The following is a 16,426-nucleotide window of genomic DNA, read 5'->3' on the forward strand; positions in this document are numbered from 1 at the left end:
ACAACAAATACACGAGACACGAAGAAACCAGTGAATTCATGAACCGTGACAGTACCCCTCTCCTAGGAACGCCTCCTGGCGTCCCCAGACTCCCTTACCTGTCGATTGTAATCATCGATAAGAGAGTGATCCAGGATGTCTCTGGCAGGAACCCAACTCCTCTCCTCCTGGAATCCGCGTCCCCTCCGCCTTGAGTCCAGAATGCGATTAACCGAATACGTAGGTTCCCCTTCTACAAGACGCGGCGGGGGGGGGGAACCGGGACGGGCGGATTAAACTGAGAACGAAACACGGGCTTGATTTTGGAAACATGGAAGACGGAATGAATCCTCCTGTACACTGGAGGGAGTTTGAGGCGGACTGCCACCGGGCTAATAATTTTAGTGACAGTGAATGGGCCAATAAATTTGGGAGCTAGCTTATTAGAGACGGAGCGGAGAGGAATTTTCTTAGTAGAAAGCCACACTTTTTGACCAACGACGTATACGGGAGGCTTAGACCGGTGGCGATCGGCTTTAGCCTTGGTGCGCGCTCCCGCTTGGAGTAGAGTCTCGCGGGCTCTAGTCCAAGTGTGGCGACACCTCTGGACAAAGGCGTGAGCGGAGGGGACCGCGACTTCGGATTCCAGACTAGGAAAAATTGGTGGCTGGTAACCTAGACTACACTTAAACGGCGATAGGCCCGTAGATGATACTGGTAACGAATTGTGGGCGTACTCCACCATTGACAGTCGTTGGCTCCATGAGGAAGGATTCTTGGAGACCAAACATCGCAACGTTCTCTCCAAATCCTGGTTGGCTCTCTCAGTTTGGCCATTGCTCTGGGGATGAAACCCTGAGGACAGACTAACAGTCGCACCCAGTAATCTACAAAATTCTTGCCAAAATTTGGACACAAATTGGGGTCCTCTGTCGGAGACCACGTCTGTCGGGAGGCCATGTAGCCGAAAGACGTGGTCAACTACTGTTACCGCTGTCTCCTTGGCTGAGGGTAATTTGGGCAAGGGAATGAAATGGACCGCCTTCGAGAATCGGTCCACCACGGTCAAAACTACCGTGTTACCCTGAGAGGGTGGGAGGGCGGTGATAAAATCTAGAGCGATGTGGGACCAGGGTCTCGAAGGGATCGGCAGCGGTTGAAGGAGCCCATCTGGGGGTCGATTGGAAGTCTTACCAGTGGCACAAACTGAGCAAGCCAAAACAAAACTGTGAACGTCACGAGCCATACGTGGCCACCAAAATCGTTGCTTAACTAAAGACCTGGTACGACTGACTCCTGGATGACAAGCCACATTGGAACAATGACCCCACTGAATGACGTTGGACCGTAATTGCTCTGGCACAAATAACCGGTTCGGTGGACAACCGGGCAGAGGCGTTACCCCTTCTAAGGCCGTTCTGACCTTCGTTTCGACCTCCCATGAGAGTGTGGAGACAATTAGGGACTCCGGAAAAATGCACTCGGGAGTAGACGGGCGATCGGAATGGTCAAAAATACGTGACAAAGAATCGGGCTTGATGTTTTTGGAGCACGGGCGGTACGAGAGAGTAAAGTCAAAACGTCCGAAAAAAAGTGCCCACCGAGCCTGCCTAGAGTTCAATCTTTTAGCGGTTCTAATGTATTCCAGATTCTTATGATCGGTCCATACGATAAAAGGTACCCCCGACCCTTCTAACCAGTGACGCCACTCTTCCAATGCTAACTTGACTGCCAACAACTCTCTGTTACCAATATCATAATTACGTTCGGCAGGGGACAAACGATGAGACAAAAACGCGCACGGATGCATTCTGTCGTCTGTAGGAGAACGTTGGGATAACACTGCACCTACCCCCACCTCTGACGCGTCGACCTCCACCATGAACTGACGTGATGGATCAGGGGTAACTAGGATGGGGGCTGAAACAAAGCGGCCTTTCAGTTTGGCAAACGCAGCCTCGGCTGCGTCTGACCACCTGAACGTAGTTCTGGGGGAGGTCAAGGCGGTCAGAGGTGAGGCTAGTTGGCTGAAATTGCGAATGAACCGCCGGTAAAAATTGGCGAACCCCAGAAACCTCTGTAGGGCCTTACGGGAATCTGGACTTGGCCAATCCACCACAGCCTTAACCTTCTCAGGATCCATGCGCATCCCCTCAGACGACACAATGTACCCTAAGAAAGGAACAGACTGTGCATGAAAAGCGCATTTCTCCGCCTTGACAAAAAGACCATTCTCTAACAACCTCTGAAGCACTCGTCTGACGTGCTGAACATGTTCCTGGAGAGACGAAGAAAAAAATCAATATGTCATCCAGGTAGACATAAATGAACTGATCGACCATGTCTCTCAGCACGTCATTGACGAGTGCCTGGAAGACTGCTGGACTATTGGACAGCCCGAAAGGCATAACCAAATATTCAAAGTGCCCCCTGGGGGTGTTAAACGCAGTCTTCCATTCATCCCCCTTCCTGATGCGGACCAAATGATAAGCGTTACGTAAGTCCAGTTTTGTGAAGACCGACGCTCCCTGCAACCTCTCGAAGGCTGAAGACATCAACGGCAAAGGATAAGTATTCTTTACCGTGATGTTATTCAGCCCTCGGTAATCAATGCAAGGTCGCAGAGAACCGTCCTTCTTCCCCACAAAAAAGAACCCCGCCCCCGCAGGAGAAGAGGAAGGTCGGATGAATTTGGATGCCAGAGAATCAGAAATATATTTCTCCATGGCCTCCCTCTCGGGAATAGATAGAGAGTAAAGCTTGCCTTTAGGCGGAGACGTACCTGGCAGTAGATCTATTGCACAGTCATAGGGACGATGCGGAGGGAGAGAAGCAGCCCGAGACTTACTGAACACTTCCTTCAGGTCCAGATACTCCGTGGGCACGTTTGATAAATCCACTGCCTCCTCCTGAAAAGCAGAAACAATAACAGACGGACAGGCAGACGCAAGACAGGACTCATGACAAAAACTGCTCCACTCCAACACTGATCTCTGCTGCCAGTCAATTTTGGGGTTATGCTTGATTAGCCAGGGGTGACCGAGAACGACAGGTGCCAGGGGGGAGTCCAGGATGTAAAATGAGGTAGTCTCTGTGTGATTGCCGGATACAGTGAGTGTAATGGGTCCAGTGGTGAATGCGATGGTGGGAAGGGCTTGACCATTGAGGGCGTGCACAGCAATGGAATGGGTGAGTGGTAACAGGGGAACGTGAATCTTGTGAGCGAATGTGTAGTCCATGAAGTTACCTTCTGCCCCGGAATCCAAAAGTGCAAGACAGTCGTGAGTGTTGGCTGACCATCTAAGTCTTACCGGAAGGAGAGTTGATGTTGATGAGGTCTTCTCAGCGGAGATCCCACCCGACAGTAGCCTCAGATTTACTGCCGGGCTTGCCCTTTTACCGGGCAGTTGTAAGCGAAGTGACCAGCAGTCCCACAGTACAGGCAAAGGCCCTGGGATCTCCGCCTTTCCTTCTCCTCCCGGGAAAGCCGAGCTCGCCCGACCTGCATGGGCTCGTGATCGTAGACGGGGCTGACCGCGTCCCCGCCGCTGGCTTGCGTGGTCTCCACGGTGGTTGAAGCCCGAACCGGTAACTTCATCCGTTCAACACGAGAGAGACGAGAATCCACGCGAAGCGCCAGGTCGATGAGTCCGTTGAGTGTAGCGGGTAAATCCAACGCGTAGATTTCTCTCAGGACGCGGTCAGCCAGCCCATGCAGGAACATGTCCCACTGCGCTTCCTTGTTCCATTGACACTCAGCCGCCAAGGTCCGGAACTCAATGGCATAATCTGATACGGATCTGCTTCCTTGCTTGAGATCCGCCAGGGTTCGTGCTGCTTCTCTTCCCGCGACCGCGCGGTCAAACACCATCCTCATCTCGGTGGCGAGTGTCTGGAACGAGGCACAACACGGATCTTGATTCTCCCACACCGCCGTCCCCCACAGAGCTGCCCTCCCAGTCAGCAGTGTGAGTACGAATGCCACTTTGCTTTGTTCTGTGGCAAAGGTTCTGGGTTGCAGAGAGAAATTGATAGTACAGCGTGTTAGAAAAGCTCTGCAAAAATTCGGCTCACCACTGTAGGGTTCAGGGACCGGTAGACGGGGTTCTGACTGGGAGGCGCTTGATGGTGGAACTGGGGGAGCGGCCGGTGTGGGTGGTGGCGCAGTGGGAGCTTGTAGATGTTGAAGCTGCTGGGTGAGCTTGGACACCTGCGCCACGAGAGCTTGAATGGCCCGACCCGACTCCGTAGATGTCCTCTCTTGAGCCTCTATCCGAGAAATGGTTACTCTGATGAAGTCATCAAGCGAAGAGGATCCACTTGCTGCTCCCATCGTATGGTCAGATCGTTCTGTCATAATTCAGGGGCGGAAGCAATATGCAAGTAAACTCCTTTATTGTAGGTCAGAAGACACAGCAAAAACACACGGGTGGGCTGGTGGCGCAGGGACTAGATGGTCAGCGTGGAGGTGAAGACAGGTGACGGTGAATCCAGTGAAGTGAACGTCCAACACGACAAACACCACGAAAACACCGAACAGGACACGATCAGGAACTGGAACAGGAAGAGCTGATGACGACAAAACACTGAGGACACCAAAACCAACGATCTGACAGGGAAAGGAGAGTGCGATGAGTTTATATAGCAGAGATGATTAATGGTAGCTGATGAGGGGAATGAGATCAGGTGGAGTGCTGATCAACTAAACGAGCAGCCACGCCCACTCACACACACCCACACACACAAAACAACAAATACACGAGACACGAAGAAACCAGTGAATTCATGAACCGTGACACTTTCTTTCTGATATTGATATTCTACTTTGAGTATGCAACCCATTGTTTGGTGTCTGATGAGATGACAGTATACGTTACACTTATAGGTATTATTACAATGTTGAGATGGGGGCATGTGACAATGTTCACTCCATGTTTACACAGATACATCATATAAATGATCCAGTTTAACAGCTGTAGTTCTGACTCCTCCTGAGAAGGGAACATCAGCACATTCTACTGTCTGAAAAACTTACAATAATATGAAATTCCCAGATAGATGTTCTTAGTTCTTTTTAAGCGTGTTCACGTTGGCCTAATTGGATTGACATTAAATTGAAATGTTGAATGCTTTTGTTTTGTTTACACTTTAATAGGGGACATCACAGCAAAATAACTATGTAGGGCTAGCACAAGATGGGAAAAGTTGTATTAATTTTTGTTTACTTGTGTTCATGTAATTTATTTTTATTTTAGAGCATTTAAAGTGCTTCTTAACGATATTTTATTTATTTTTGTAACCCATCATCAGCCCTCTGTGTCTAAAGTAATAAAAGTCCCTGAGTTAAAAAAATGTGTCAAACGAGCCTGTCTGCAACTTGGTATGACTTGATGACTAAGTTGCGACTTGACTTGACTTGACTTGACTTGACAAAGAGTATGACTTGACTTGACTTGACTCTAACAACAGAATGACTTGACTTGACTTTGACTTGCAATGTTAAGACTTGGACTTGACTTGAGACTTGCATTTAGTGACTTACTCCCACCTCTGATATATACCCTGGTTGTTTCAGTGTTTGTCACGGAGTCCTTGTCTATTATCACACCACTTATGAGTACTGCCTTGTTGCCTGTTTGTATTATTTTATGTTTTGGATTTCTTCTTTGGTTTTGACCCCTGCCTGGACTGTTTATGATTACGGATTACCCTATTAAAACATCTTTTGGATCAACCCCTGCTTCCCGTGTGTGGATTGTGACAGAAGGACTCCGTCAATGAAAAGGTCTAGCATGACGGGGTTTCGTATCCTTCGAAACAGAAAGGGAGAGGAGAGGAGGTTTCCAAAATTTGATGGCCCTACACCAGCAGGGCCAGACGGTGGGTTGTCTGGCTCAGATATTTTTTCCCTTTCGTCAGGCATGAATTATAATGATGCCACACTCAAGGACCTTTTTGATAAGTGTCTTGATGACCCATTGCCGGGGTGGGAGATGAAGGGGATGGAGATCCTAGACTTTTGGGGATTCACCAGTTACCTTCATCCTCGTAGCCAGTGGGATACACCAGTCCCGCCGGTGCCTCCCAACATGGCTGCCAGGAGACTGTAACACCCCCAGAGGCGGTCAAGGATGTCACAGCATCCCCAGAGGCGGTTGGTTTGATGTTGCCGCCTCACCTTCAGGAACGTAGAAGGAGGAGGACTTCCAGTCTCCCGAACATCCCGGAGGCCGTCCCCGTGCAGCTCGCTGTCGTCCCGGAGGCCGTCCCCGTGCAGCTCGCTGTCTTCCTGAGGGTCGTGCCCAAGCTGCTCGCCCTGCCGGCCCCCGCCCCCGCCCCAGCCTCACGTCACGTCTGCCCATCCAGAGAGTGTTCAGGTCAGGTCGGCCGATCCAGAGAGTGTTCAGGTCAGGTCGGCCGATCCAGAGACTGTTCACGTCTGCCGATCCAGAGAGTGTTCAGGTCAGGTCGGCCGAGCCTGTGTCTCCGGACAAGATGGCCGCCGTCGAGCCGGTGTCCGCTCCTGTTCCTGAGCCGGTGTCCGCTCCTGTTCCTGAGCCGGTGTCCGCTCCTGTTCCTGAGCCGGTGTCCGCTCCTGTTCCTGAGCCGGTGTCCGCTCCTGTTCCTGAGCCGGTGTCCGCTCCTGTTCCTGAGCCGGTGTCCGCTCCTGTTCCTGAGCCGGTGTCCGCTCCTGTTCCTGAGCCGGTGTCCGCTCCTGTTCCTGAGCCGGTGTCCGCCCCGGCCGCCCGAGGGGCCGTCTCCGCCCCGGCCGCCCGAGGGGCCGTCTCCGCCCCGGCCGCCCGAGGGGCCGTCTCCGCCCCGGCCGCCCGAGGGGCCGTTTCCGCCCCGGCCGCCCGAGGGGCCGTCTCCGCCCCGGCCGCCCGATGGACTGTCTGTTTTCCCCTGGCCGCCAGCTAAGCCGTCACCCCTGTTTCCTGTGTGGGGATCGTGACACAGTGCCTCGAATTTCGAGGCACTGGTAGTTTAATCTTTTGTTCATCGCCAGCGCCACTCACCTCAGCACAAGCCAAGAAAAACAGCTGCTGCCTGCAGGTATGTGTGTATGATGTGTGCCGATGTGCGCCGCTGAGCAGAGACGCAGAGGGGATAGAGAGAGAGAGAGCGCTTCACAACTCCTGACCTGATATTTAGATATACTATTCTTCAATTAATATATTTGTTTGACAGGGAAGCTGTGCGCAAACAGGAATATATATTATTTTTCAAAAATAAAATAAAAAGCACCCTAGAAAAAAGGGCACTTTCTCTCCAGGAATAAAAAGGGCAGGTGCTCAAGCCCCCTTTGATGTCTATGTGTGCACGTGCCTGACTCCAGCTCACCATCGGCGTCGCCAAACTGCTCCGTCTCCAAAACTTTCGTACGCATGGCTCAGAGTTTGCGTGCAGGTGCGCACATTTTCCCGTCAAGTTTGTTTTTATAAATCACAACTTATGCGTCGGAAGCATACCTGTCAACACTCCCGTTTTCACCGGGAGTCTCCCGTATTTCACTCCCATCTCCCGCCCCCCTCCCGTTTTGTCCTTTCTCCCGTGAAACTCCCGTAATTTGTATTCCCAAACGTCGTTATATGAATAATCACATCAATATATTATTCCAAGGTTGCCCAGTTACCAGATCTTGTATGAAACCCATTCTACTCGCGCAATCAACACATCATTCACATTTCAACCCATTTGTGAGCTCAACCTACAAATCAGTAGCAGTGCGCTGTTGACGTGCGCAGATCGACGTTGGAAATTGAATAAAGCGATCACTGGTAGAAACGGGAGGAGAAGACTCCGTGGTAAATATTTCACGTAATAAACACAGCATCCGTTTTTTCTGTCATCCTTTGGCTGGCGTTACATTACTATATGATGCGCTTTTATTCTTGCAAATGCTTTTAAACCATTCACGCAAAGTCAAATTGAGCGCCAGAATCGAGTTCTCGTTGACCGAACTAACACACGCAATTCTGCAAAAATGTCTGTTTTGTCGAGTATCCTCATAAGAGCAGACTGAGCACTCTTAAATGAGTTAAATAAAGTCATGAACCGCTAAATGAATACAGTTAAATGAACATAAAGAAGAGTTGTGAGAGAATGAGGCGCGTGTGAGATCCGCGTCTCTGTCAGCGGCGGCTGCTCTTAAAGGGACAGTAGCCAAATAAAGCTTTCTGTCAGTAAAGTTAATCAAAGAACAAAGGGAACAGAGAAAAACACTCACTGCTCTTGACAAAAGAACATTTGTAAGGATTTTTCTATGTATAATTTAACATTTATGCAGTGCAAACTGTTTGATAACTTTTCTGTATATTTCCTACCTTTTAGACAAATATTTAAAATATACTGTCTTTGTTGTTTCTACATTAATTTGGAGATTAAATGTGAAATTATTACATTATAAAATATATTAAAAACATAAGGTTTTTATCGTGAGTAATCACATAATTTTTTTATTTCTAACCAATAATTTTTACCTATTTATTTCTAACCAACCAATTTATTTGAGTGACAGCACGTGATTGATTTCAGCCAATGAGACTGTTGGACGTTTGCATAGCCAATGAGCTGTTATATTATTATTTTTGGCTCACTTTTTTAGTTTCATGTCTTTTATTTTGTAATTTCTCACCGTCATGGTTCCTCTCTCTGTAGCCCTAATGTTTCCATTGTCTCTTGTGTAGCTTTAAGCTTGTTGTAACTGCTGCGTTGAGTTTTTGGTTTAATGGTTTATGGTCAAGGTTATGTTGCCATTTTTTTTTTTTATCTGTTTGAATATGTATCAGAGCTTTAGCACAAAAAATCAAATCGTTCTGTTATTTTTATTTATAAAAAGCCAAGCCGTCCCGCGGGAGGTTTAAATAGCGGAAGTGACGCAGCAAGTTAGACGCAGCCGTTGGTTGTGTTGACATGGAGGCGATCAAACATAAGTCTCTCGCCAGCCTGTGCTTCTGTTGTCCGCGGCGTGTGAAAGCCTTCCTTCAGTGAACTGTGATCACATGTGTCCGAGAGTCGGTGTGTGTGTGTGAGAGAGGAGCTGATGATCTGAGTGAAATGAGGAGGAAAGCGAGTGTTTTGAGGCTCAGCCCGAACGAGGAGGCGCAGCTGGTGCGCGAGGAGCTGGAGAGCCGGAGGAAACTGCGCCTGCAGCAGGTCAGAGGCATTCAATATACACACAACCCTGGCACACACAACCAGTCCTAGCGCGTTAGTTATCGCTTTATATCGAGAGTTGGCTCTGGCTTGAACACTAGAGCAGGGCTGTTCAATCGTTTAACTTTAGATGCCTCAGATCCCCATTATGATCATTGGCCTGCGAGGAAACCCTTCCTAAAGTTAATAAGACAGTTCTATATTTATATATACAAAGACCCAAAGTAACTTGTACTGTGAAAGACATGCTATAAATATGCGTAAAATATAATTTGGAAATGTAATTTAGTCCACTCACCATTGTGCACTCTCAAGTTGTTTCAAGCCTGAATAAATGTCTTTCTTCTGCTGAACACAAAGGAAGATATTTTGAAAAATGTCAGTAGTAACCAGACAGTTGATGGTTTTCTCAACTGTGTTGTTCCGACATCATCTTTTGTGTTCAGCAGGAGAGAGAAATTCATAGCCTACATGTTTGAAACAACTTGAGGGTGAGTAAATAACGACAGAACTTTCATTTTGAAGTGAACTATCCCATGAACGTATGAAATTAGCCTTTCTTTGTGTTTATTTTTTTGGTACTATACGGTTATCCGGACCACAGGATGGCCTACCCCTAACCCCGCCCCTAAACCTACCTGTTACTGGGGTTAAGACCAATCACACGATGGCCTACCCCTAACCCCGCCCCTAAACCTACCCGTCACTGGGGTTAAGACCAATCACACGATGGCCTACCCCTAACCCCGCCCCTAAACCTACCCGTCACTGGGGTTAAGACCAATCACACGATGGCCAACCCTAACCCCGCCCCTAAACCTAACCGTCACTGGGGTTAAGACCAATCACACGATGGCCTACCCCTAACCCCGCCCCTAAACCTAACCGTCACTGGGGTTAAGACCAATCACACGATGGCCTACCCCTAACCCCGCCCCTAAACCTACCCGTCACTGGGGTTAAGACCAATCAGGGATGACTGTACGGCACTAAAAGACACGTGTGGTCCGGATAACCGTATAGTTCCTTTTTTTTTTACGTTTTTTTCTCTCTAATTCACCTTTGGCTAAGCCCCGCCCCCCTTAGTTACTGTTGCTTCATCTGGGCTCTGGTTTGGTATCAACATGGCTTATGCTGTGACGGCTCTTCCTGCTGAAATTATCAAACTTTTATAAAGCAGCAAATAAAGTGTCCGATAGAAGTAGGCAAAAGTGTCTGCAGTGTGCGTGCGAAGGCTTTATTCAAGACATACCGGAGAAACGCAAGCAACAACAAGGCATCCGAATAGAGGCAAAAGCATAGTGTGCTTGTTGATCCTTGAGGGGTTTCGCTGACTGAGGACGTCCACACAGTTTAATCCAAAAACGACACTTGTCAGTATTTTACTTCGGTTTTGGGAAGGGGAAAAAACGGACACCCCCCTCCAACCTCTCTGGGAAATGCGTATCTGTGTTACAAACGCCCCAGGCACAACGGTTAACCATATTTTTGATAAAACTACGACGGTAATAGCCTGTCAATGGAGTGCTGTGAAAAAGTGTCGGACCTCCGTGGGAGCTCGTTCTTGGCTGCGCTGTGATTGGTCAATCCACACTCTAGGGCGTGGCTTATCCAAAGGTGAATTGCTTCCCCAGACCCCAATTTGCAAATCCTAGTAAAGAATTATGTCCTATGCACATTAAGCCATCCTGCTTTCAATGAGGCAATCTGTTAATGGGTGCGCGATACTATCGAAACTTGACGTTAGACACACCAAGTTGGTGATAAACATCACCTAATAGCAATATTAGGATCGTTCCGTACAATTATACGTAGTAGCATACATTTAGATCATGATAACCAGAGCGTAAACCACACACAGCACCTCAATACCAGGGTAAAATGTAACTATGATATAATGAAAAACAGTAGCCTAGATACACTTAGTATAAATGCACAAACTCTATAACTTAAAGGGATAGTTCGGCCAAAAATGATATTAAACCCATGATTTACTCACCCTCAAGCCGGTCGAGATGCATATCTCAATCATTTTTCAGACGAACACATTTTCAGTTATTTTAGAAAATGCCTTTCTGTGGTTATGTCAAATTATGGGGTCCACCTCCTTCAAGTCCCAAAAATGTGCATGCATCCTTCACACAAGTAATCCATCCGGCTCCAGCGGGATAAACCAAGGCCTTCTGAGGGTAATACGTGCGGTTTTGTCTTAAAAATATACATATTTAAAATTTTATAAATGAAAATAACTGGCCAAAATAATGTTGGCCGAACTATCCCTTTAATCACAAAAAAAACCTCTAATTATATATTCCATTACTCCTTTAATACATGTCTACATTAATAATATAATACAATTCTAAATGCATATCCGGCATTTCTGCCGCGATGCCATGGCGTGTTTAGTGTTACTACAGTAAATCTGTGCTAGATGATTTGTAGATTGCAAAGCCTTCAGACTATCGTTGCGCTCAGCGTCTCTCCTGTTTGCCAGCGCGGTTTCCTCTTTTAAACCATTAAATCATCACTGAGACATACATGCTCTTCACTGACTTCAGGCGCTTCTCACTGGATCTCTCAGCGCGGTGTAGTGCTCGCGCGACATCGATCAGAGAGTAAACGCGTTTGCTCACGCCGCCGAGTGGATACATGCTTCGTGTAGCGCGGTTCAAATGAGCAGCGCTGCTTCATTACGCTTTTGATTAAAATTAATCACGATAGTTATCGTTTTATCACCCAGCCCTGTCGTTGCGTAATGTAAACTATATTATGACCTAGCTCTAAACGCGACTATAGGGCATGAAGATATTCTATCTAGACACAAACACCATGGTTCCTGTAAAGCTGCTTTGAATCGTCGTGTAGAGTTGCAGGTTATAGTAAGTATGGTGATGTGTGTGTGTGTGTGTTGGCCTCTAACTGACGCGGTGTTTGTGTCGGGCAGGTGCGCGAGCAGGAGCGCTACATCGCGCGGCAGGTGCGCCGGCAGGTGCAGGAGCGCACACAGCAGCAGCTCCAGATGCTCTCGGACTCACTGCAGCTCGAGTGGCAGCAGCAGCACTCGCTCAAACTGCAGGCCTTGTCCACACTCTACCAGCACAGCCTGAAGACCGTCGGGCACGCGCACCGCAGCGCGCAGGAGAATGTGAGTGAGCGAGGACTGGACAGGCGTCTTCAGGCGGCCTGCGCTTGTATTTAAAGGGGACCTTTAGTGCAAAATTCACTTTTAGATTGTTTTTGAACATAATTGTGTCCTCAGTGTGTGAACACAACCACCCTATGGTGGTAAATATCCATCCGCTGCGTTTGCGGTTTCCCCCGTAAGTCTGCAGCATGAGCGCGAGTCTTCAGTTGCGGCTGAAGGATCTCTCAATGTGTTGTGTGCAGGAGCCGGATCTGGAGGCGTTGGCTGAGAAGAGCGTGGAGAGGCAGGAGCGAGCGGACGAGAGGCATCGGGAAGCGCTCCGAGAGCTCAGCGCCCGCAGACACCAGGAGGAGCAGCAGCGCTGCAGGTCCGTGCGCAAAGAAACACGCTAGAAACTGATCTGTGCCACTAGTGGCTTCACATGCAAACTGTTGTGTCCTTGTGTCACGGTCATGTGATGTGGTTGTGACGACAGGCTCATTGAGGCTCGGAGGAAAGCTCTGGTGGAGGAGAAGAAGCGAGCCGTGAGAGTGGCCAGTCTGCCGCCGCCTCCGCCGAACCCCGTGGAGGTACAGAGCCAGCCAGTCACTCTCTGTGTTAGCGCTGTTAGCACACATGATGTCATTCATGTGATGTGTTTCCTGTCTCAGAGCATCGGGAAGGCCACGCCGCGGCCTCTCCGGTCAGCAGCAGCAGAGCTCTTCTCGGGCACACACTGTCACATGCCTCACGCCGCTGTGGAGACACACACCGAGCAGCAGGTACGTGCATGCAAGCACAAATATTTCATCTTTGATTAGAATTTAATGTGGTTATGTATTTGCTCTGAAATGAAACTGTTTCCTCTCTCTATCATCGTCTTTTCAATCAAACTACTACAGTTTTCCAGCCAAATAGATTTAAAAAAAATGTAATGCAAGAATAAAAGTACAGTAGAATCTAGTTAAATGTAATGTAGCCATGTTTTCCACAGTGTTTGGTGCCAAATGATCACAAGGAAGATGATGTATTCATTTATGTGCCCCAAAGTAGCAATAGATTATCATAAACGCCGGCAATGTTCACATGCATTTTTAAAAACCTTTAAAAGCAGCCTTACACGTGAGCTACACGGCTGTTAATCGATGGTATTTCCTTCTGTTGAAGCCGTCAGCCTGTTTTATTTCAACTTGGCTTTAAAATCTGTTTAATAGCATAATTTGTGGTGAAAAACCACATTACCCATGATGCTGTGCAGAAAACTTCACCAATCAGAGTCGAAAGGAGCAATATTTAAATATTTTTATTTCCCTGCCCATTCCCATGAAGCACTGCAAGTCGATATGTGCGCTCACAAAATATGTGAATACATATGAATATTTTGGAAGAAGAGACTTAAAATATATTTATCTCTCATGATTAACCTTTTGAGCGCTACGGTGACTACGGTCCCATATATGGGATCCGCAGCCACAATAACACTGTCGCTTTATTTCCTTTTTCCTTTTTGATTCAAAATATTCACAATCTTGCTTACCATGTCATCAACTATCTGATATTCCGATTCATAAATACGTGTCAGTGAGTGTGTTTGGTCGTTTAAAAACCTTTATAAATAATCTTGATCTTGATCTATAACGTGAGATGGGCGCCGCCATGTTGTCCTGTCCGTCAGATTTACAGCGCGTGAACTCATCAGTTTCTCCCGAAATACATGTAAGAAAGTGTCCGGTGAACTGAGAGAAGAATAGAGTAAACTTTATAGTTACTTCTTCCACGGTTTGTCTGATGAATAACGTCGGCAAATAATATTTGAATAGATTGTTATTGCTGCCTCCACCGACATCAGTGTGTATTTTACAAACTCTAAATGTATTGTTTTACTCGTGCTTATGTGTATTTAAATATCTGAAACCTAAAATTAACATTATGCGGTTGAAAACACTGCATAGTTGTGATATAATATGACAGCGCTGAAAGCGTCCGACTCTGGCTCAGCGCCGGACAACGCACGAAAGCACAGTTTGAATCTGGCAGTGATGCGACGTCACTGTTCATAAAAATCCCGTATATGGGACCGTAGTCACCGTACCGCTCAAAAGGTTAATCATGCGGCGCCCGAGTGCATTTGACCGGCATATGTCAGACTGACCGGCCGGTCATGGCCGATCACATGAAAATCACACCAGCTGATCAATCGGTGCCTCTCTAGTAGAGCTGCTCTTCTCGTCTGGCTCTTGCGTGCTGAAAGGTGCTTGACTGGTGTGTGCTGTGGTGTTTTCTGCTCAGCCGAGCGCTCGCCAGGCCGCGGCGCTGGAGCTCCAGCGGGTGGAGGATCTGCGGCGAGAGGCAGCCCGCGAGCGGCAGGAGCAGCAGGAGAAGGCTCGTCTCAGGGGAACACACGCGCTGCGGAGAGAGCAGCACACACAGGTAGAGCCGTGCGAGTGTGTGTGAAAGAACACCACAGACACAGTGTAATCACCATGGGAAAATCTAACTTTGTGTCAACTTTTTACTCTTAATTCATTTTATAACTATCATATATCTCTTTTAATTAGGTGTTCAAGCACGAAGTGCTGAAAACCTATTGTAATTGTACCGATTTTTATTATTATTATTCTCCTGTAAAACGCATCGTGCAGCCCAAACCGTAAGTCCTAGAGACTTGAAACTTTGCCAATAGGTAGTACAAAAATCGAGGAGAGGTTATCAAAATATGAGCCCGATTGGCCCATAGGTGGCGCTATAGCAGCAAATACGCGAAACTGGTCATATCTCCTAGACCGTATGTCCCAGCCTCAAGTGTCTTATATCATTGGAAAGCTGGACTCCTGAAGAACAAAACGTATATATCCGATTTTATTTCCGGTAGGGAAAATTTTCCGCCATTTTGAATTTTGTCAAAAACCTACTTTTGCGAACTAGTCCCTGGTTTTTCACCCGATCGGAACCAAACCAGTGCAGAAATGTTCTCTGGATTCTGAAGATGAATAATGATCGAAAAAAAAATGAATTTTTAAATCGGAGTCGCTAGGGGGCGCCAAATGAACGTTGTGGGAGGAGCCTATTTAACTAAAATGGCTATAACTCGAGAAGTAAAGGAGATTTCTTCACCAAACTTGGTACACATGTGTCGGACGTCAATCTGAGGTCACGGTAAAAAAAACGCGTCGATTGGCCACATGGTGGCGCTATAAAACCGAAAAAACAGATAAACAGCTGGCCATTTGTCCGATTGACTTGAAAATTGGTATGCAGTGTTTTGGCCCAAGGCCCCATGTATGTGTAAAAGGATATTGTCGTATCTCAAAAAACATGGCCGCCATCGGCCAATTAAATTTAGCACAAGGTTATCGATGGCCAATCGGAACGAAACTCAGTGGGCATGTTCAACTCATGGCCCTAGAGGTCTGTAAGAATTTTGAAAGAAATCTGCCACTAGTTGGCGCTAATGAGTTTTACGCCCTCTGTACTCACGTGGTGTTACAAATATCGTCACAATATGCATATCATTTGATAGATCTCCTCATGCTGAACAACTTTGCCTCAAGAACCACTGCTGTCAATTAAACCGTTCATTAAATATTCACGAATATGTAAAAAACATACCTTTGCGAACTAGTCCCTGGTTTTTCGCCCGATCAGAACCAGACCAGTCTAGGACAATTCTCTGGACTGTCTAGATCAATAATTATCGAAAAAAAGTGTAATTTTTGCATTTGGGTGGCTATAAGAGGGTCATTTAGAAAATGGGTGTGGCAAAATCCACTCATAAGCCTATAAATCTTTAAAAAAAACTCAGAACTTCACGAAAATTGGTGGGCATATGTGAAATAACATCATTAACAAGCATGCAAAATTATATGGAGATCGGACTATAGATGGCGCTATAACAGTTAAAAACAGTTAAAAACCATATATTTCCTATGGTAAATTGTCTGTATTGGCTGTAAATTGTGTTTTCCATCTATGATCAAATAATGTTCATATCATAATGTTCAAAACCAGTGCAGAATAATTATCTGGACTCTCTAGATCAATGATTATCAGAAAAAGTTGATCTTCTGCATTTGGATGGCTATAATAGGGTCACTTCAATATATAGCCTTGACCAAGTGTCCCCGAAAGCCTATATCTCTTCAATGAATGCTCAGATCTTCTTAAAAA

The 16,426-nt window shown here is 47.0% G+C and overlaps 1 protein-coding gene across 3 annotated transcripts in view; it reads left to right on the forward strand.

The window, feature by feature from the left end:
- Positions 1-8,582: 8,582 nt before the first annotated feature.
- cep295 (centrosomal protein 295) overlaps positions 8,583-16,426 on the forward strand; it is a 33,053-nt gene continuing 25,209 nt past the window's right edge. For all 3 annotated transcript variants that reach the window (XM_079609817.1, XM_079609818.1, XM_079609819.1), the window contains exons 1-6: positions 8,583-9,135; positions 12,080-12,280; positions 12,523-12,647; positions 12,756-12,849; positions 12,931-13,041; positions 14,549-14,689. In XM_079609817.1, coding sequence (XP_079465943.1) covers positions 9,037-9,135; positions 12,080-12,280; positions 12,523-12,647; positions 12,756-12,849; positions 12,931-13,041; positions 14,549-14,689 — 771 coding nt within the window. In that variant the 5' untranslated portion in view covers positions 8,583-9,036. The remainder of the gene's footprint in view (positions 9,136-12,079; positions 12,281-12,522; positions 12,648-12,755; positions 12,850-12,930; positions 13,042-14,548; positions 14,690-16,426) is intronic.

The sequence above is a fragment of the Phoxinus phoxinus genome (genome assembly GCF_949152265.1).
Source record: "Phoxinus phoxinus genome assembly, chromosome: 4".
NCBI classification, from domain to species: domain Eukaryota; kingdom Metazoa; phylum Chordata; class Actinopteri; order Cypriniformes; family Leuciscidae; genus Phoxinus; species Phoxinus phoxinus.